Below are 21,222 nucleotides of genomic sequence, written 5' to 3'. Positions count from 1 at the left end.
CTTGAATTTACCACAGGTCGACGCCAATCAATTGATTGGATATGATTTGGAAAGGCACACACCTGTCTATGTAAGATACCACAGTTGACAGTGCATGTCATAGCAAAAACCCAGCCATGAGGTCGAAGGAATTGTCCGTAGAGCTCAGAGACAGGATTGTGTCGAAGCACAGACCTGGGGAAGGGTACTAATCGGGAGAGAAGGGCTTTGGTCAGGGAGGTGACCAAGAACCCGATGGTCACTCTGACAGCGCTCCAGAGTACATGGGAGAACCTTCCAGAAGGATAACCATCTCTGCAGCACTCCTTCAATCAGGCCTTTATGGTAGAGTGGCCAGATGTGTCACATCCTGACCATAGAGAGTCCTTATTTTCTATGGTGGAGTAGGTCAGGGCGTGACTGGGGGGTTTCTAGTTTATATTTTCTATGTGGGGTTCTAGTTTTGTTTTCTAAGTTGGTTTTTGGTATGATTCCCAAGAGGCAGCTGGCTATCGTCGTCTCTAATTGGGGATCGTATTTAAGTAGCATTTCTCCACCTGTGTTTGGTGGGATAATGTTTATGTGTAGTTGCATGTTAGCACTCCATTGTCGTCACATTTGGATTATTCTTTATTGTTTTGTTGTGTGGTTCACTTACTTTAAAAACAAAGATGGTGGATCCGCGAGCTGAGCGGGTTCTTCGTCCCGCACCAGAGCTGCCCCCGATGCTGGCAGGATGAGCGGGTACTTCGCCCCGCACCAGAGCCGCCACTGACACTAGACACCCCCCTAACCCTCCCTTTTGGTTTCAGGTTTTGCGGAGTCCGCACCTTTGGGTGGGAGGGGGTACTGTCACGTCCTGACCATAGAGAGCCCTTATTTTCTATGGTAGAGTAGGTCAGGGCGTGACAGGAGGGGTTTCTAGTTGTTATTTTCTATGTGGGGTTCTAGTTTAGTTTTTCTATGTTGGTGTTTGGTATGATTCCCAATTAGAGGCTGCTGGCTATCGTTGTCTCTAATTGGGGATCATATTTAAGTAGCATTTTTTCCACCTTTGTTTTATGGGATATTGTTTTGAGTTAGTGTATGTTACACCTCTTAGTTACGGTTCGTTGTTTGTTTCGTTTTTTCTTTGTTTATTGTTTTTGTTAGTTTCTAATAAATAATATGTGGAAACCATATCACGCTGCAACTTGGTCCGATATTTATTCCAGCGAACGTGACAAGATGGAAGCCACTCCTCAGTAAAAGGCACATGACAGCCCACTTGGGACTTTCCAGAAAGCACCTAAAGGACTTTTAGACCATAAGAAAGCATCACGTCTGGAGGAAAGCAGGCACTGCTCATCACCTAGCCAATTCCATTCCTACGCTGAAGCATGGTGGTGGCAGCATCATGCTGTCAGGATCGAGGGAAAGATGAACGGAACAAAGTACAGAGATCCTTGATTAAAACCTGCTCCAGAGTGCTCAGGACCTCAGACTGGGGTGAAGGTTCACCTTACAACAGGACAACAACCCTAAGCACACAATCCAAGACAATGCAGGAGTGGGTTCAGGACAAGTTTCTGAATGTCCTTGAGTGGCCCAGCCAGAGCCCCAACTTGAACCTGATCAAACAGCTCTGGAGAGACCTGAAAATAGCTGTGCAGAGATGCTTCCCATCCAACTTGACAGAGCTTGAAGACTCGAGGCTGTAATCGCTGCCAAAAGTGCTTCAACAAAGTACTGAGTAAAGGGTCTGAATACTTGTGATATTTAAAAATAATAATAATAATTAATTTGCAAAGATAAAAACATGTTTTTGCTTTGTCATTATGAGGTATTGTGTGTAGATTGATGAGGAAATAAAACAATTTAACACATTTTAGAATAAGGCTGTAACGTAACAAAATTTGGAAAAAGTCCAGTGGTCGGAATACTTTCCGAATACACTGTACATTCGTAGACAGACTACTCACATACTATTCTCTCTCCCACTCCCAAGCCTTGACCTCAATAACTGATTAAAGGAAGTGACTTGTTGCCTTGCATTGTTGAAGGTTTTATCAGCTTACTGTGGGCAAAAAAGCAGAAATATACCGTAAAAAACAAGGTGGACATAGATTTTCTTCCACTTCCTTGGCCCTCGTTTCTATCCTCAAAAAGTATACTGCATTGCTGTTGTTCATGAAAATAACCATCACACACTGACTGAATGTCAAGACAGGGGAGTCACATGTGAAGAACTATTATGAGCCAGTTTTCCAGACACAGATTAGGCCTAGCACAGGACTAGGGCATAGGTTTAATCTGTGTCAGGGAAATCGGCCCCATAGAGATAAGAGACAGGAAGATGGTGTTGTCACCTGTAGACGATGGGGGTTGGGTTTCCATTCTTTGGTGGGCAGAGAGGTGGGCTTCTGACCCTCCAGGAAGTACTCCCATCTGGTCACGCATCTCTGTGTTCTTGAGAGGGGTGAAAAGTCACTCAAAGCGAGAGGGACCCCTATCCCTCAAAAACATGCACACGCACCACAACACAGATAGCTGTATGAGTACGGACCTCAGCTTCCAGAAAATCACCTTCTCCTCTGGATCCCTGATCACTTGATCTCTCTCCTGGATCACTGTCCGTGAGTTCTGCAGCTGTAACACTCACAAAACAGAATACTCGTACAGTGGCAACAAAATTATGTGAACCCTTTGGAGTTACCTGGATTTCTGCAAAAATGAGTCATCAAATTTGATCCGATCTAAGTCACAACAGACAAACATAGCGTGCTTAAATAAATAACACAGAAATTGTATTTCTTGTCTGTATTGAATACATCATTTAAACATTCACAGTGTAGGTATCATGACACTAGGTGAGACCCAAATGCAGACACAGGAGGCAGATGGTTGGAGTTTAAGATGTTTAATAAATCCAAAGGGAATAGGCAAGAGAATGATTGTGGACAGGCAAAAAGTTACAACCAAGGGGCCTCCCCCTGCACCTGGATATTCCAGTGCTACTGGCAAAAATATTCTGCGGTAGGATGAAACTACAGTTGAGTTGTATGGAAGAAACACAACACTATGTGTGGAGAGAAAATGGCACAGCACGCCAACATCAAAATCTCATCCCAACTGTCTGTAAAGTATGGTGGAGGGAGCATCATGGTTTGGGGCTGCTTTGCTGCCTCGGCCTGGACAGCTTGCTATCATCGCCAGAAAAATGAATTCCCAAGTTTATCAAGAAATTTTACAGGAGAATGTAAGGCTATCTGTCCGTCAATTGAGGCTCAACAGTTTTGCGTGGATTACAGTAACTCCCCTACCACCTTTACAAACCAAAGCAATTAGGAACCCTCTACTCCCTCCATCTCAATATCATTTTCCTATTGATGGCTGCAAAGCATGCAGGGTTTGTGTGTCTATTGTATAGTGCCTTCGGAAAGTATTCAGAGACCTTGACTTTTTCCACATTTTGTTACTGTTCTAAAATGGATTTTTATTTATCCTCTGCAATCTACACACAATACCCCATAACGACAAAGGGTAAAGTGTCTGAACAGTGATGTCATATTTCTGTTTTTTATTTTTAATAAAATTGCAAAGATTTCTTAACCTGTTTTTGCTTTGTCATTATGGGGTATTGTGAGTAGATTGTTGTGTTACTGCCTGAATTTAAAATGGATTAAATGTAGATGTATTTTTCACTGTCCTACATTTATTTTTTTAGATTTTTTTAAATTTCACCTTTATTTAACCAGGTAGGCAAGTTGAGAACAAGTTCTCATTTACAATTGCGACCTGGCCAAGATAAAGCAAAGCAGTTCCGACATGAACAACAACACAGAGTTACACATGGAGTAAAACAAACATACAGTCAATGAATGATACAGTAGAAAATGTGTCTATATACAATGTGAGCAAATGAGGTGAGATAAGGGAGGTAAAGGCAAAAAAAGGCCATGGTGGCGAAGTAAATACTATACTATAATAAATAATAAAACTTTTTTTTTAAATAAACACTGGAATGGTAGATTTGGAGTTTAAGATGTTTAATAAATCCATAGGGAATAGGCAAGAGAATGGTCATGGACAGGCAAAGTAGAGATAGAAATAATGGGGGTGCAAAGGAGCAAAATAAATACAGTAGGGAGAGGGGTAGTTGTTTGGGATAAATTATAGATGGGCTATGTACAGGTGCAGTAATCTGTGAGCTGCTCTGACAGCTGGTGCTTAAAGCTAGTGAGGGGGATAAGTGTTTCCAGTTTCAGAGATTTTTGCAGTTCGTTCCAGTCATTGGCAGCAGAGAATTGGAAGGCGAGGCAGCCAAAGTAAGAATTGGTTTTGGGGGTGACCAGAGAGATATACCTGCTGGAGCGCGTGCTACAGGTGGGTGCTGATATGGTTACCAGCGAGGTGAGATAAGGGGGGACTAGCAGGGTCTTGTAGATGACCTGGAGTCAGTGGGTTTTGCAACGAGTATGAAGCGAGGGCCAGCCAACGAGAGGGTACAGGTCGCAGTGGTGGGTAGTATATGGGGCTTTGGTGACAAAACAGATTGCACTGTGATAGACTGCATCCAATTTATTGAGGAGGGTATTGGAGGCTATTTTGTAAATGACATCGCCGAAGTCGAGGATCGGTAGGATGGTCAGGTTTACAAGGGTATGTTTGGCAGCATGAGTGAAGGAGGCTTTGTTGCGAAATAGGAAGCCAATTCTAGATTTAACTTTGGATTGGAGATGTTTGATGTGAGTCTGGAATGAGAGTTTACAGTCTAACCAGACACCTAGGTATTTGTAGTTGTCCACATATTCTAAGACAGAACCGTCCAGAGTAGTGATGTTGGACGGGCGGGCAGGTGCAGGCAGCGATCGGTTGAAGAGCATGCATTTAGTTTTACTTGTATTTAAGAGCAATTGGAGGCCACGGAAGGAGAGTTGTAATGGCATTGAAGCTCGTCTGGAGGGTTGTTAACACAGAGTCCAAAGAATGGCCAGAAGTACACCGAATGGTGTCGTCTGCGTAGAGGTGGATCAGAGTCTCACCAGTAGCAAGAGCGACATCATTGATGTATACAGAGAAGAGAGTCGGTCCAATAATTTAACCCCGTGGCACCCCCATAGAGACTGTCAGAGGCCCGGACAACAGGCCCTCCGATTTGACACACTGAACTCTATCAGAGAAATAGTTGGTGAACCAGGCGAGGCAACCATTTGAGAAACCAGGGCTATCGAGTCTGTCGATGAGGATGTGGTGATTGACAGAGTCGAAAGCCTTGGCCAGGTCAATGAATACGGCTGCACAGTATTGTTTATTATCGATTGCGGTTAAGATATCCTTTAGGACCTTGAGCGTGGCTGAGGTGCACCCATGACCAGCTCTGAAACCAGATTGCATAGCGGAGAAGGTATGTTGGGATTCAAAATGGTCGGTAATCTATTTGTTGACTTGGTCTTCGAAGATCTTAGAAAGGCTGGATAGGATAGATATAGGTCTGTAGCAGTTTGGGTCAAGAGTGCCCCCCCCCTTTGAAGAGGGGGATGACCGCAGCTGCTTTCCAATCTTTGGGAATCTCAGACGACACGAAAGAGAGGTTGAACAGGCTAGTAATAGGGGTTGCAACAATTTCGTTTTAGAAAGAAAGGGTCCAGATTGTCTAGCCCGGCTGATTTGTAGGGGTCCAGATTTTGCAGCTCTTTCAGGACATCAGCTGACTGGATTTGGGAGAAGGAGAAATGGGGAAGGCTTGGCGAGTTGCTGTGAGGGTGCAGTGCTGTTGACCGAGGTAGGGGTAGCCAGGTGGAAAGCATGGCCAGCCGTAGAAAAATGCTTATTGAAATTCTCAATTATAGTGGATTTATCGGTAGTGACAGTGTTTCCTATTCTCAGTGCAGTGGGCAGCTGGGAGGAGGTGTTCCTATTCTCCAAGGACTTTACAGAGTCCCAGAACTTTTTTGAGTTTGTGTTGCAGGAAGCAAATTTCTGCTTGAAAAAGCTAGCCTTGGCTTTTCTAACTGCCTGTGTGTATTGGTTTCTAGCTTCCCTGAAAAGTTGCATATCACGGGGGCTGTTTGATGCTATAATGCAGAATGCCATAGGATGTTTTTGTGTTGGTTAAGGGCAGTCAGGTCTGGAGAGAACCAGGGGCTATACCTGTTCCTGGTTCTAAATTTCTTGAATGTGGCATGCTTATTTAAGATGGTGAGGAAGGCATTTAAAAAAAATAACCATCCTCTACTGACGGGATGAGGTCAATGTCCTTCCAGGATACCCCGGCCAGGTCGATTAGAAAGGCCTGCTTGCTGAAGTGTTTCAGGGAGCGTTTGACAGTGATGAGTGGAGGTCATTTAACCGCTGACCCATTACGGATGCAGGCAATAAGGCAGCGATTGCTGAGATCTTGGTTGAAAACAGCAGAGGTGTATTTAGAGGGCAAGTTGGTTAGGATGATATCTATGAGGGTGCCCATGTTTACGGCTTTGGGGTGGTACCTGGTAGGTTCATTGATAATTTGTGTGAGATTGAGGGCATCAAGCTTAGATTGTAGGATGGCTGGGGTGTTAAGCATGTTCCAGTTTAGGTCGCCTAGCAGCACGAGCTCTGAAGATAGATGGGGTGGCAATCAGTTCACATATGGTGTCCAGAGCATAGCTGGGGGCAGAGGGTGGTCTATAGCATGTGGCAACGGTAAGAGACTTGTTTTTAGAGGTGGATTTTTAAAAGAAGAAGTTCAAATTGTTTGGGTAAAGACCTGGATAGTAGGACAGAACTCTGCAGCCTCTCTTTGCAGTAGATTGCAACACCGCCCCCTTTGGCCTTTCTATCTAGTCTGAAAATGCTGTAGTTCGGAATGGAGATTTCAGAATTTTTGGTGGTCTTCCTAAGACAGGATTCAGACACAGCTAGAACATCCGGGTTGGCAGAGTGTGCTAAAGCAGTGAATAAAACAAGCTTAGGGAGGAGGCTTCTAATGTTAACATGCATGAAACCAAGGCTATTACGGTTACAGAAGTCATCAAAAGAGAGCTCCTCGGGTATAGGAGTGGAGCCAGGCACTGCAGGGCCTGGATTCACCTCTATATCACCAGAGGAACAGAGTAGGATAAGGGTACGGCTAAAAGCTATGAGAATTGGTCGTTTAGAACGTCCGGAACAGAGAGTAAAAGCAGGTTTCTGGGGGCGATAAAATAGCTTCAAGGTATAATGTACAGACAAACGTATGGTAGGATGTGAATACAGTGGAGGTAAACCTAGGTATTGAGTGATGATTAGAGAGATATTGTCTCTAGAAACATTATTGAATCCTGGTGATGTCATAGCATGTGTGGGTGGTGGAACTGAAAGGTTGGATAAGGTATAATGAGCAGGGCTAGAGGCTCTACAGTGAAATAAGCCAATAAACACTAACCAGAACAGCAATGATTGATTGATGCAGGGGGATATGTAATCAATTTCACAATAAGGCTGTAACGTAACAAAATGTGGGAAAAATTAAAGGGTCTGAATAATTTCAGAACGCACTGTATGTGTGTGTGTATCTGCCGCATGTGTGTACGTGCATCCGAGTGTGTGTGTTGCTCACCTGTTGGATCATGTGGCAGACCTTCCTCTGCTGGCTCTTCAGCATGTCGTCCAGATGATGGATCTTCTCCTTCAGGACAGTCAGCTCCTTCTCTAGCTCCTCAGATCTCACACCACAACCCAGTGGTTACATAAACAGAATTACCATCATATCTACACTGTGTATGAACTTGCCATATTTATGGGTCCAAATTTTAAAAGGGAGTATACCGTATCCTTTTTAGTATCTTAAAAAATATGCTGTATACTCTTTTCAAACTTTGGATTTATAAGTATGGCAATTCATGAATGTTGTAGGCTTGAGTAGCAATGTTTCAATGTCTGTTGCTGAGGACTGTAATGTTGTATACTCATGTAGAGTTGTATATGAGATGCTATGTGCAGACAGTCTACGTTTCAGTTGTATGACTGATTTGTAGTCATTATGGCGACAGATCCTCCTCACCTCTGCTTTTTCTCCTGCCCCCCCTCCTTGGCTGCTCTCAGCTGCAGCAGTTCAGCCTCGCTGTCGGCCATTTTGTCCTTCAGGACAACACCCTCCAGCTCCATGCCCCCAGCAGCCGCTCAAAATCCTCTGGTGAACACTGACCTGCATTCAGTCATTTCCTCCTGGTGTCTCTTCTCAGACTCTTTCAGTTGAGCATTCAGGCGCTTGCTCACCTCCCATACTTAGCACAGCCCTCTGAATTCTCCCTGACATGTGCGAGAGAGAAAAAGCAAGCTCAATGAACCTGGACACAGAGTAAACAAACAGATAGAGTGCTAGGTGCTGACATACTATTTGCATACCATTTGCAAATAAGTGTTTCCGTAATTGCCTGGGGTAAAAGGTCACCTAAATAGGTTGGTGCGTCAGGTGAATGTCATGTGTCTGTCAGCTGAATACACACTGATTTTCCCGGTAGAAGATCATATATGTAACAATATATGTATTGTTTTCTTTAACATGACACCTTTTTAGAATGGAGGCCAGTGTAACAGGACTCTAGCACACACAGACAGGTCATAGACTTAAGTTACTGTCTGTGTAGATGTTTATTCCCTTAGAATGTATTGTTTTTCCCACTACCTAGGTAATGGATGTCTGGTGTCTTTTTACAGGACGTTATGATGTGCTGCACTAAGCCTGAGATAATGTGGTGGGAAATTGGATATGTTGTGCTAAGGTGTGTGTGTGTTGCGTGCGAGATCTCGCGATAAATTTGGTCTGTATCACTACAGTCTTTTCACAGAACAGAGTGATGTGGTGAGTGGACACATCAAATTGTCTCCACAGTAATTTAATACTTTCTTTATATAAAAAGCACTCATGTGAAACTGATGCAAAACAAAAACACAACATTTTAGATAACGAAAGTTAAAGGGTGTTGACATGCAAATATGGTATTACATTTGTGTATGACTCTGTCCCAACAATGTTATGATTGGTGACAATTGTTTGTTTGGTAGGCAGGGTGACTATGTAAACATTGGCTGGAAACTGAGGCAGAGTGAAGGAGTTAGCGGAGTAAAACAGAAACAAATACTGACAATGCTGGATTGTTTGCATTTGAGTATTAGAAAGAGCTTGAGATGAGCCTCTGAAGGCCTTTTCACACTGCATTGTTCTTAGCCCCAGGCTAGACTCGACCTGGGCTAGCTTAGCCTGTGTTCACACAAGCATTGTTAACCCTGGCTGGACTATGATTTAACCCTGGGCTAAGGATTCACACTTGTATTCCAAAGCCTTGGGCTAACAGACAAACAACATGCGAGCAACATTCTCTCTCTTACAAGTAATAAGACATTTATGAACATAGTATGTACTGTTTAAGATGTATTTTTATGTGTGACAATGATGTTTTGCTTGCTCAAAGTCACACTTGCAAGTTTAAATTGCACTCTTGACTGGCCTGTGCAGGGGACCCATCCTCTCCTCGCTGGACCACACTTCTTCTCTCTTAACTCAGTGTTTGCTCGCGCGTGCCATCTCACGCTTTGGAATTGGATTTGACACCATCGACTAGCAATTACAGAATCCCAAATCATTTATATTTGTCATTGGATGTTTTTCTTTTTTAATACAGTCAGTGATACAGGAGTCAAATCACATAGGGAATCTCATCAGATCAGATGACATCAGCAAGCCAGAGCCGTCTGTGGAAAGAGCACAGGTACAACCAAGATATAAGTGCAAACAGAATGAATGTATCCTTCAACATAAAATTCCAACTAAAACGATGACATGAGCTCTGTCACAATTGATCTCTGCTCAACTCCTCACTTCCTCTCCACTTGCATCCATCTCGAAACCCATCGGAGGAGGTCTAAGGTGAGGAACCTTGGGTCGTCTCCTCCAATGGTGTTTTAGGAGGCGTGATGATCGGTTCTTGCATCCATAGCTCTGTCTTTGAATTTGAGAGTGGTTACATTTCTCCAGCCCCATCCCTCAGTTTTTTATCAAACAGAGGCGGGAGTATACTTCTTATTGTTTCAACTGCTGAATGCCGCTTTAAAAAACAGATAAAATGAGCATACTAGTATGTTTAAGCATACATGACTGTTGGCAGTGCTGTGCCATACATTTAGCTCCCAGGTACAGCAGAGCTGACACATTAAAGATGAAGTTACGGCAGATGTCTTGACCACCCTCTCTGGCTGTTTTCTAGACAGAGGTAGTGCTGGAAGGTGTCCCATGCACTGTTTATGGCCACGTCACCTCCCTCAGAACCAGTGAAAATCTCCAGGTTCTTACAGTGGGGCGTTAGCATAATCTATAGAGAGGGCAGAACAATACAGGAGATGGAATTAGATTTAGTGTGGAGTTGGAAGTCCCGACATAAAATCCTTGTACAATCCATAGACATTGGTAAAATGGTCATCAAAAGCATGGCACTAGAGTTTGAGGAAGGTGGAACATTGGTGGCCCACTGGTCCAAACTTGAGGTCCTCCGCCTCATTGGTGTAGTGGCCAGGGAGATGAAGTAGAAGATCACACTGACCTGTCTCCTGTGAGAGAGTGAGAGTGAGAGTGAGAGAGAGAGAGAGTGATCACAATCAGATCAATTGGAGTTTAAATGTTTTAACATTTGAATGTTTCATTCAAGGCAACAGTCTATTTTAAGACTGCTCTGGCTGTATCAAAAGAGGCAACTATGGTTAATCATATAGCCAAATAGGTGATAACAAGATGTGGGACTGGACTGAGCTGAGCTATAGGGCAATTCCACTGTAACAGAGTGATGCTGATTTCAGATTATGTCAAAAAGAAACCAATGATTTCAGAGTGAAACAAACAATACAACTATGCACATGGACTACTTTTAACAATTTGCATCATCGGTTTGTCTGACATGCATTTTAAAGTGAAAAATCTTAGTCTCCGGCATCACTCCGTTACCATGGAATTACCCTGTACCTATCCATGCCACTTGTCAGTCAGCATGGCTCAGTACTGAACAGTATGCTGTCAGTTCATGCCCAGCCCAGCTCGTGGGGAACTATCCTCCTATAGGTTCACCTTACCTACACTACTCATATTGTTTAGCAATGACTATCACATACATTCAATACAGAAACAACTTTCTAACCGATAAACAGCAGCTTTGGTTAAACCACATGGCTAAACAATAGATCGCTATCTAACATTATCTAGTTAGCTTCCTAGCTACCTGACGTTCACCTAGCTTGACTCATCAATAGCCTGCTTTAATATCACCTCTTAAGGATCAGACCCTTTTTTTCTCTCCAATTTTCGCATACAATGACATAACCAAATCTAACTGCCTGTAGCTCAGGACCTGAAGCAAGGATATGCAAATTCTTGATACCATTTGAAAGGAAACACTTTAACGTTTGTGGAAATGGGAAAAGAATGTAGGAGAATATAACCTTTTAGATCTGGTAAAAGATAATACATAGAAAAAACAAAACAATTTTTTGTACCATCATCTTTGAAATACAAGCGAAAAGGTCATAATGTATTATTCCAGCCCAGGTGCAATTTACATTTTGGCCATTAGCTGACAGCAGTGTATTTGCAAAATTTTAGACTGATCCAATGAACCATTGCATTTCTGTAAAATAATTGTTGTATCAAGACTGCCCAAGTGTGCCTAATTTGTTTATTAATAACTTTTCAAGTTCATAATTTTGCACTCTCCTCAAACAATAGCATGGTATTATTTCACTGTAAAAGTTGCTGTAAATAGGACAGTGCAGTTAAATTAACAAGAATGTAAGCTTTCTGCCCATATCAGATATGTCAATATCCTGGGAATGTTTTTTGTTACTTACAACCTCATGCCTATCACATTATAACCCCCAACTTCAATTTCAAAATCATAATTGATTAGCTAGCTAGTTGGTTAACTAGTTTCGATAATGAAAAATGAGTCCAAATTTTTCCTCTCTCTACCCTACTAATGTTACATTTGCACACCCCTTGGTTAACATAGAGATTCTGGGAACATCAGAAGGTGGGGGGAAATTAACTATATTCTGGTAATCCGACCAATTGAACATATGCGGTGGTACTTAATGAATATGATGTCAGTCAATGACAAGATGACATCAACTCTACAGTGGAAAGTCTACACATCAGAGTTATCGGATTCACATGGAATTGTTGTTCAATTTCAATGTTTGAATATGAAATTATTTGTGATGGGATGAAATGTGATTTTGGCTTCTAAAATGTGAGATTTGGGTTTTCATAAGGTTAGGGCTCTGCTCAATCAGTGGCCCGCCCCTGTGAAGAGACAGGGGTTATAAAACTTTTCAGACACACCCTTCTCGCTCCACTATATAAAGCCTTGACGAAAATGTAACCTCCTGTTCCGAGGATGTGAGGATGACGGTCCGATGTCAGAATGGTTCAGATAATAACTACAGAACAAAGCCAACATCAGCGTGAGCTTTGGTTGCGAATGGTATGAACTTTGAACTCTTATTCACTACAGAAGTGTACCTCCTAGCCGTTGAGTTAGCAACAGCAGCTGCAAACGAGGGTTAGGAAGTAACAGACAGAGTATCCCGTCTATCACACAACAACGTTACTACATAGTTTTCCAATTTTACAACCAGAGACATTCTTCAAAGGACTCGGTTTGGCAACACGGCCTTCCATCTACCAGCAACCTACTGAAGCGCAGCTCAGAGTAAATATTTATTGCATTTTCTTTTTCCAAATGGGCGGTAATTCAGAATGCATAAGATACTGTATTTACGACAGCACAGCTTCTTCCTTTGTTACTCAGTCTTCCCGCTCTTTCACTCAACCCCAGCCCCTTTTCTTTTGTGTAACAAGCTGTCATATCTGCTCCGCCCGCTAGGGACGTTTTCCTTTATGACGTAATTTGTAATCAAGTTATGATTAATTCTGTGTGTGTGTAATTCTGTGTGATTAGTTAGGTATTTAGTAAATAAATAATTAAACCCAATTTTGTATTGCTGATTCAACTTGTTAGCCAGGGTTCGTGAAGATAACCAATAATTTACAACTTTCAGATGAGACTGAATTACGGTGATGATTAATATAGACTGCTATTGATGTAAAATATTATTAGGTCTTTAAGAGTTTATTCGGAAGAAAATAGCTCTATAAATATTATTTTGTGGTGCCCCGACTCTTGAGTTAATTACATTTACATGATTAGCTCAATCAGGTAATATTAATTACGGAGAAGTTATTTTATAGGATAACATGTCATATCACTTAATCCGGCATACCCAAAGACACGACACATGTTTCCCTCCACACATCTTTTCTGTCCTTCACACTGATCAGTTACATGTCCCATCCTTGGCATTTAAAACACTGCAGTGCATACAGCTACAACTCTTCACTGTTCGTAAGCCAACACAACAGGAGGCCTTTCTTTCTAACTAAATCGGCGGGCTAAGACAGTACCAAAGATTATAGATATACTGACAAGACACATGTTTCTCCGCCCTAACAATGGGAGTCATTGTCCACAAAGCGGCAAGGCGGGCTGTCTTGCTGCCACCTATCCTTTCTCTCAGCCACACACTATCTTGTGTTTCACTGTCCCCTTTCATCTCTATGGTCAAAAATCCAGTTAGAGCAGTCAAGCTGTGATTGGTCCAAATACCTGACCAATTGCGTTTTTCAGTAGACTGTTACAGGCTATGTTCATTGGCTAGAATTTCCGTTATAAAGTTATAGTAAGCAGTTGTGAGAGCAAAATGTATTTTGGAGAGCAAACTGAAAAATTGGCGTGACAGGGAGAAAAGACATCCATGATGGGACACAACATTTCTGTGAGTGCAGTAATTTCTGAGTCTTGACATGTAGTAAGTATTTCTTTAGGCAAACAAACATCTCTGCTTTCTAATTTACTGCGTGTGGAAATTCAGTTCTGCTAGCTCAAAGTCACACTCGCAAGCTCTTAAGTTTAATTTGTGCGCACCACGCTGGCCTGCACTTGTCCTCTGCTCGCTCGACCACAGTTGTTCTCTCTCCACTCAAGGAATAAATAGTATGAATTTACATGCAGAATGCATTACAGGCATCACAAGCATGTGTCAATTAAGTAAAAGTGTCACATTTGTGACTGGACAGTGAGCATTCTAGGAATGTGCAAGTGTGAACACTTCAGAATGTGCAAGTGTGAACACTCGCTTAGCTCCGCGCTAAAATCTCCCTTAGCACAGGGCTAAAGAGGCTCTTAGCCCTGGGCTAATTTGCAATGTGAACGCACCTTGAGTGGCTTAGCTACCTTATTGTTGTTATTATTTTGTCTGGCGACCATCTGTTTCCTCAAAGTCTTCATACAGTACCGAACCTAAAGAGAAAGACACCACACATATAAGAATTTACATCAAAAATACACACACACACTAGAAATACTTAGATTGGAATGGAACTGGAGGAAACGGCTGCCGATTTACGGGCTCCTTTTTTTGCATTGTTTGTAACTTATTTTGTTCATAATGTTGATGCTACCGCCTCTTATGACCTAAAATAACTTCTGGATATCAGAATAGTGAATACTCACCTCGAACTGGACAAATAATTTTTCTTTAATGAGTCTAAAGCGAGGAATATAATGCTGGTCCCAGACAAGGTCGAATTCCCTGTCATTCACATGAAGAAAATATGGAAATACAGGGGGCGGAAAATGTGAGAATGTGTCGGCAAGTAGGTAACCCGCCTCAACCATTCATTATTTTGGCCAATGTGCAATCACTGGAGAATAAACTAGATGAGCTCCATTCAAGACTGTCCTACCAACGGGACATTAAAACTGTAATATCTTGTGTTTCACGGCAGAACAACGACACGGATAATATACAGTTGGCTGGGTTTTCCGTCCATCTGCAGGACAAAACAGGTTCGTCCGGTAAGTCGAGGGGTCGGGGTGAGCGATGTCTAATATTAAGGTAGTCTTGAGATATTACTTGCCTGAGCTAGAGTATCTCATGATAAGCTGTAGACCACACTATCTACCAAGAGCATTTTCATCTATATTTTTTGTAGCCGTCAATTTACCATCACAAACCGATGCTGGCACAAAAAAACTGGAGGAGATTTTCAATGTACCAATTCCATGGCACATGGTTTATGAACTGGTACAAACAACCACACTTGACGACACTTTTTATCAATTAAAATGATTATATAAAATTATTGCCATCAACAGAATGCTATATGTATGGGGCATACAAAAATCTCAACTCTGTAGATTTGGTTGTGAAGAGACTGAATCAGTAGATTACTTATTCTGGTATTGCCCCTATGTAGCTTGTTTCTGGTCACAGGTTCAGGAATGGTTAAAGAAATCACAACATGCACTTAAAATTAACCTTACAAATAGCAGTGTTGGGCAATCTGGAAAGCCATAGCCAGTTAATAAATAATATAACATTGTGAAAGAAGTTAAAATGCATTATATACACACCAAAATATGTTACAGATACTATAAACATTTCCCATCACTCAGACAGTTAGTGAATACACAGCATCCAGCACATCAAATATATAGGCAAAAGCCCTTTTTACATCAAAATAATAACCACAGTGGTTATAGAGGGTGCAACAGTTCAACAGCTCATGAGCAAATGTCAGTTGGCTTTTCATAGCTGAGCAATAATAGGTTGAAAGAGAGAGTCGAAACAGCAGAACCAGGACAAGGAAGCACATCCATTGAAACTGGTAAAAAAAGTATTTGGAAAAACAATTCCACTCCAATTCCCTTTATGGATGGGTGTATCTTTGAATTCGCTGTTGAATGGCCTGCTCATTCTCCATTTTCGGAACACCATCCCGCTCCCCCAGAGTGATCGATAGTATATTTTAGCTCGCACTGTGATGAGTGTGTTTCTGAGCTCTCAGGTTGATGTAGCGAGTTATGGTCTTCACTGATCTCACTCTCCGTCAGCTCCATCTGTGGCGACTAGGGGCAGGACTCGATTGTATACTGATGGTCGTGAGCGCAATCTAGCTGGGCCCTGAGCTCTTTTAGTAATGGTCCCGGTGGATCTCTTCTCCACCACAGCACAGGAACACTCTGGCACCCAGGGGTCAGTTTGGCATGCTGTACTAACCGTTCTTTCCTTTTGGTAGAAAACAATTAAGGAATCTATTTGGCTATAGTTATATTCAAGAATCACTGCATATACTTGACATAAACAATAGCCTTAGAAATAACATGGATTTGCATGTACCACCTGCCTCCTGCACAGTCTCCTCCTCCAAGATGAAAACATTTTCAGGGAAGAAGATGTCATTCTGAAAACAAGCAAACGTTTTGTTAAGACAACTGAACCCACATATATCAGTTGGCATTAACAATCTACCTATTGTATGCTTTATCAACACACACACACACACACACACACACACACACACACACACACACACACACACACACACACACACACACACACACACACACACACACACACACACACACACACACACACACACACACACACACACACACACACACAGAAATGTATTTATCAGCAAATATTAGCTATGTCAACTTCAGTCTAGCTAAATGAGGTGGAGCTAACAAAACATTACAAAAACAAATCTGTTAACAAAATGTATTACAGTACTTGTCTGAAGTGGGAGCTAACTACAGTAACTAACGATACCTAATAACAGGGGTACACGGATAAACTGTGTTGCAATTTTAGTTGCAGTTGAGTTGCTTGCTAACCTTATTTGCTGGGGGGGGTGTTACACAAAACACTTCAGATGCAATTAGCTAGTTACCTTCGACTGGAGTTGCAACAAAGTTGTCCAGTGTCTAACGCTAGCCTAATCAACCACAGTTATGACCGGTTAACGTTACCTCTGGGGCTCCATTGCATTGTGACTCGCGTGGCCTCCTTCGTTCAGTCGCTTTTGATGATGATCGGTCGGTAACCCCTACACCAATAACCCTCGAAATGTCCTTCATCGCGAAGTCTGCCTCTGCGAAATGCTGTCTGCAGATCTGCAACCTACTTCTCTATCTATAAACCGATACTATGAGATATCCCGTGTTTACTATTATATTATACAAAATGTCCAGGGTACGCTGAAAGGCTACATGTTAATATCCATACAATTACAGCGCTATAATACATTTTATATCACCACGCTGTAGGTTATTACTGTGGCCAGGAAAAGCAGAGTATAAGTAAAACTGCTGCCAACGTACCACAAAGCCACAGGTAGCATATCCCAAAAAAACGCTGGCTCAGCGAAATGCAGAAGCTATTTAATACGATTCAACAATTCCCTTTGGCAATCATTTACTGACACCGACCAACGGCAAGAACAAATAGACAGTAGCATAAGCAAATAATAATTCGGATAGTGCGCCAGTATCCGTGCGTTAGAGATGTCGACGATGAGTATAACGTGTATCGTCGACATCTCTAGCGCACAGATACTGGGGCAAATAAGTAGCTGGTAACGACATATACAGGCGCGTTAATGGCCTACTGTAGTCTACCTGCTATAAAAGAGGAAGTTCCAGGCGAGATATCAGAAGTGCCGTATCAAGTCTCCTTTGATTTTCGAGGGGTGTGTTTGCTCTCGCAGTGTAGTAGCCTAGAATAAAAACACTGATGGAGAAGACAGGCTATGTGCACACTTCCCACAAAATGAGGTGGAAACTGGGCTGCACTTCCTAACCTCCAGCCTCAATGTTTAACTATATTAGAGAGACATTTCCCTCAGATTACACAGATCCACAAAGCATTCGAAAACAACCCCGATTAAGATAACCTCCCATATCTACTGGGTGAAAAACCACAGCGTGTCATCACCGCAGCAAGATTTGTGACCTGTTGCCACAAGAAAAGGTCAACCAGTGAAGAACAAACACCATTGTAAATACAATACATATTTATGCTTATTTATTTTATCTTTTGTACATGAACCATTTGTACATCGTTACAACACTGTATATATAAATATGACATTTGTAATGTCTTTATTCTTTTGAAACTTCTAAATGTTTACTGTTAATATACCAAAGTGAAATAAACAAAACAAATTATCTACCTCACTTGCTTTGGCAATGTTAACATATGTTTCCCATGCCAATAAAGCCCCTTGAATTGAATTGTTTCACATTATACTGTAGACAAACAAATTCCCACTACTGCTACAAGAGCAACCTGTTGACAGCGGGTACGTCAGATAACTATCGTCCCGCCCTCGAAACAAGCTAATTGGCGCAGGATACCGGGGAAGGCGGCACCTATTGAAAGCACGGTCTTTTCGATATTGGCGGGACATTGCTGCCAATCAATGGTCTAGCGATTACGATTATTTGCGCTTCATAGCTGTTTGCTATAGGCTACCTGAGTACATTAACCCAGTTTCTTTTCAATAGAATGTAGGGCTATTCTCAAAATAATAAAATAATAGTCGAGATAAATTATCATGGATTGATCACCAATGATCATGGATTGATCACAATGAATATCGTAATTAAATATCACAGTTGACTACCACAAGAGAAATCTGGCAGCCTAACATATACGTTTAGACTACACAATTATATAAGGTTGCAGTTCCACTGTATGACTATATAAGATTGATCATGTTGTTTGATGACTAGTTTGAGGTGATTTGTGAATTAATGCAACCAAGGATCCATTTGGTTTTTGTCATGAATGGTAATACAGTGGTTGGAGTGCAGTTTCTCCTGGCCCATAGAAAGACTACTTGCATCAAGCCATGGTAATAACTCATTTTCTTTAACAAGATACATTTTCTTCATAGCTCACTGCTCATCTATGACCAAAAACAAGTTATGTTGGATTGTTACAGTGTATCAGTGGAAGTCTTGATGAGGACCCCAACAGTACATTTCTACAGAGCAGAACAAAATTCTGTTTCTCAGACATCAACAATGCATTTAGATGGATTATAATCCCCATGACAGACACTGAAAGATGGAATTGGCATAATGGTTATCAATGCTCATGTCAGTACCATTCGGGATTTGGGTCAAAATCATTTCAATTCACTCAAACCAGTCTCGGAAATCCCAAACAAGCAACAGCGCTATACAGTGTACAAAACATTAAGAATACCTTTCTAATATTGAGTTGCACCCCACCCTCCCCCTTGTGCCCTCAGAACAACCTGAATTTGTAAGGGCACGGACTCTACAAGGTGTCAAAAGCATTCCACATGGATGCCGGGCCATGTTGACTCCATTGCTTCCCACAGTTGTGTCAAGTTCGCTGGATGTCCTTAAGGTGGTGGACCATTCTTGATACACACAAGAAACTGTGTGAAAAACGCAGCAGTGTTGCAGTTCTTGACACAAACCGAAGCAACTGGCACCTACTACCATACCCCGTTTAAAGGCACTTTAATATTGTCTTGCCCATTTGCCCTCTGAATGGTACACATATCCAATCAATCTCTCAATTGTCTCAAGGCTGAAAAATCCTTTTAACCGGTCTCATCCCCTTCATCTAAACTGATTGAAATGGATTTAATAAGTGACATCAATAAGGGATCATTGCTTTCACTTGGCCAGTCTATGTCATGGAAAAAAGCAGGTGTTCATAATGTTTTGTACACTCAGTGTATGTCAGAATGTTAATGTGGGATGCAACCTGCCTGCATAGTGCAGGGTTCCCCAACTGGCGGCACATGGCACGAATTTGGCCCATGGGGGATATTATTTGGCCACCCAAGTTCTCTGATCAAAATACCTTTTAGTTGATGGACATAAGACTGTTAAAACACCAGTAAATCAGCTCCAAATACATTTCCAAAGTATTCCCACATGGAGATATGTGATTGTATACAACTGTAAGCAAGGTTTGAAATGGTTGTGTTTTAGTAAAATATATCCGTTTCGGCTTCTTGCGGTCAATTTGCAGTCTACAAATTATTTGTAATTATGTTCCAGGGCCCTGGTTGAATGAAGTTGATGACCCCTGGCCTAGGGAGACTACTCAATTCAGGAAATAGACAAATTCCCAGTGGTGGAAAAAGAAACCAATTGTCATACTCGAGCAAAAGTAAAAATACCTTAATAGAAAATTACTCAAGTAAAAGTTAGTCACCCAGTAAAATCATACTTGAGTAAAAGCAAAAGAGGCACTGAGTTTGAAGGTAGGCCTTGAAATACATCCACAGGTACACCTCCAATTGACTCAAATGTCAATTTGCCTATCAGAAACTTCTTAAAGCCATGACATCATTTTCTGGAATTTTCCAAGCTTTTTAAAGGCACAGTCAACTTAGTATATGTAAACCTCTGACCCACTGGAGTTGTGATACAGTGAATTATAAGTGAAATAATCTGTCTGTAAACAATTGCTGCTAGAGTTACTTGTGTCATACATAAATTAGGTGTCCTAACCGACTTTCCAAAACTAGTTTGTTAACAAGAAATTTGTGGAGTGGTTGAAAAATTAGTTTTAATGACTCCAACCTAAGTGTATGTAAACTTCCGACTTCAACTGTAGGTATTCCTCTTCTCCAGGGCAGTGTGCAGTGCTTACATCAGCCACAGAGAAGGAGAGACCACAGTCCTTGATCGTGGGCTGCGTTGGTGGCACTGTATTATCCTCAAAGCGGGCAGAGGTGTTTCGATTCTCTGGAAGCAAGACTCCTGTGTCTGTGATGTGGCTGGTTTTTTTTTTGTAGTCCGTGATGGTCTGTAGACCCTGCCACATGCGCCTCGTGTCTGAGCCGTTGAATTGCGGCTCCACCGTCTCTATACTGACATTTTGCTTGTTTGATTGCCTTGCAGAGGGAATAACCACATTGTTTGTATTAGGCAATATTCAAAGTCACCTCTCCATGGTTAAATGCGGGGTTTGCGCTTTCAGTTGAGTGAATGCCGCCATCTCTCCACGGTTTCTGGTTAGGGTAGGTTAATAGTCACAGTAGGTACATCTATACACTTCCTTATAAACTCACTCACCGAATCAGCGTAGACGTGTATATTATTCTGAAGCTACCCGGAACATGTCCCAGTCCTCATGATAAAAACTATCTTGAAGCATGGATTCCGATTGGACAGACCAGCGTTGAATAGTCCTTGTCACGGGTACATCTTGTTTGAGTTTCTGCCTTTAGGAAGGGAGCAGCAAAATGGAGTTGTCAGATTTGACGAAAGGAGGTCAAGGGGAGGGCCTTGTATGCATCGCGGAATTTAGAGTAGCGGTGATCCAGTGTTTTTCCAGAGCAAGTGGTACAGTCATTAT

The 21,222-nt window shown here is 41.9% G+C and overlaps 1 protein-coding gene across 18 annotated transcripts; it reads right to left on the bottom strand.

Annotated features, from left to right (window-relative positions):
• Positions 1–1,794: 1,794 nt before the first annotated feature.
• On the bottom strand, positions 1,795–17,775 carry LOC124043691 (tuftelin-like). 18 transcript variants are annotated; one of them, XM_046362547.1, is made up of 9 exons: positions 16,842–17,483; positions 16,207–16,270; positions 14,241–14,324; positions 10,521–10,527; positions 7,985–10,292; positions 7,541–7,646; positions 2,525–2,607; positions 2,328–2,427; positions 1,795–2,035 (listed from the first exon to the last, which is right to left on the bottom strand). In XM_046362547.1, the coding sequence occupies exons 5-9, from the start codon at positions 8,086–8,088 to the stop codon at positions 2,033–2,035; spliced, it is 396 nt and encodes a 131-aa protein (XP_046218503.1). In that variant the 5' UTR covers positions 8,089–10,292; positions 10,521–10,527; positions 14,241–14,324; positions 16,207–16,270; positions 16,842–17,483; the 3' UTR covers positions 1,795–2,032. The 18 variants fall into 18 exon arrangements, with proteins under 18 accessions (XP_046218503.1, XP_046218504.1, XP_046218499.1 ...); XM_046362548.1 differs by having other exon boundaries at positions 14,259–14,324; XM_046362543.1 differs by having other exon boundaries at positions 16,210–16,270.
• Positions 17,776–21,222: the final 3,447 nt, after the last annotated feature.

Source organism: Oncorhynchus gorbuscha, linkage group LG09, assembly GCF_021184085.1.
Source record: "Oncorhynchus gorbuscha isolate QuinsamMale2020 ecotype Even-year linkage group LG09, OgorEven_v1.0, whole genome shotgun sequence".
NCBI lineage: Eukaryota > Metazoa > Chordata > Actinopteri > Salmoniformes > Salmonidae > Oncorhynchus > Oncorhynchus gorbuscha.
Note: the sequence above shows the minus strand (reverse complement) of the source record. Positions and strands in the feature narration are given on the sequence as shown.

What these genes read in the sequence shown, in the direction of transcription:
- LOC124043691 (XM_046362536.1), bottom strand. Translation starts at nt 8,088, where the DNA reads ATGGAGCTGGAGGGTGTTGTCCTGAAGGACAAAATGGCCGACAGCGAG. An exon ending in TCTGCCACATGATCCAACAG is followed by an intron (nt 2,608 to 7,540) that starts GTGAGCAACACA and finishes TGAGTGTTACAG; the next exon opens with CTGCAGAACTCACGGACAGT. An exon ending in GTGATTTTCTGGAAGCTGAG is followed by an intron (nt 2,428 to 2,524) that starts GTCCGTACTCAT and finishes ACCCCTCTCAAG; the next exon opens with AACACAGAGATGCGTGACCA.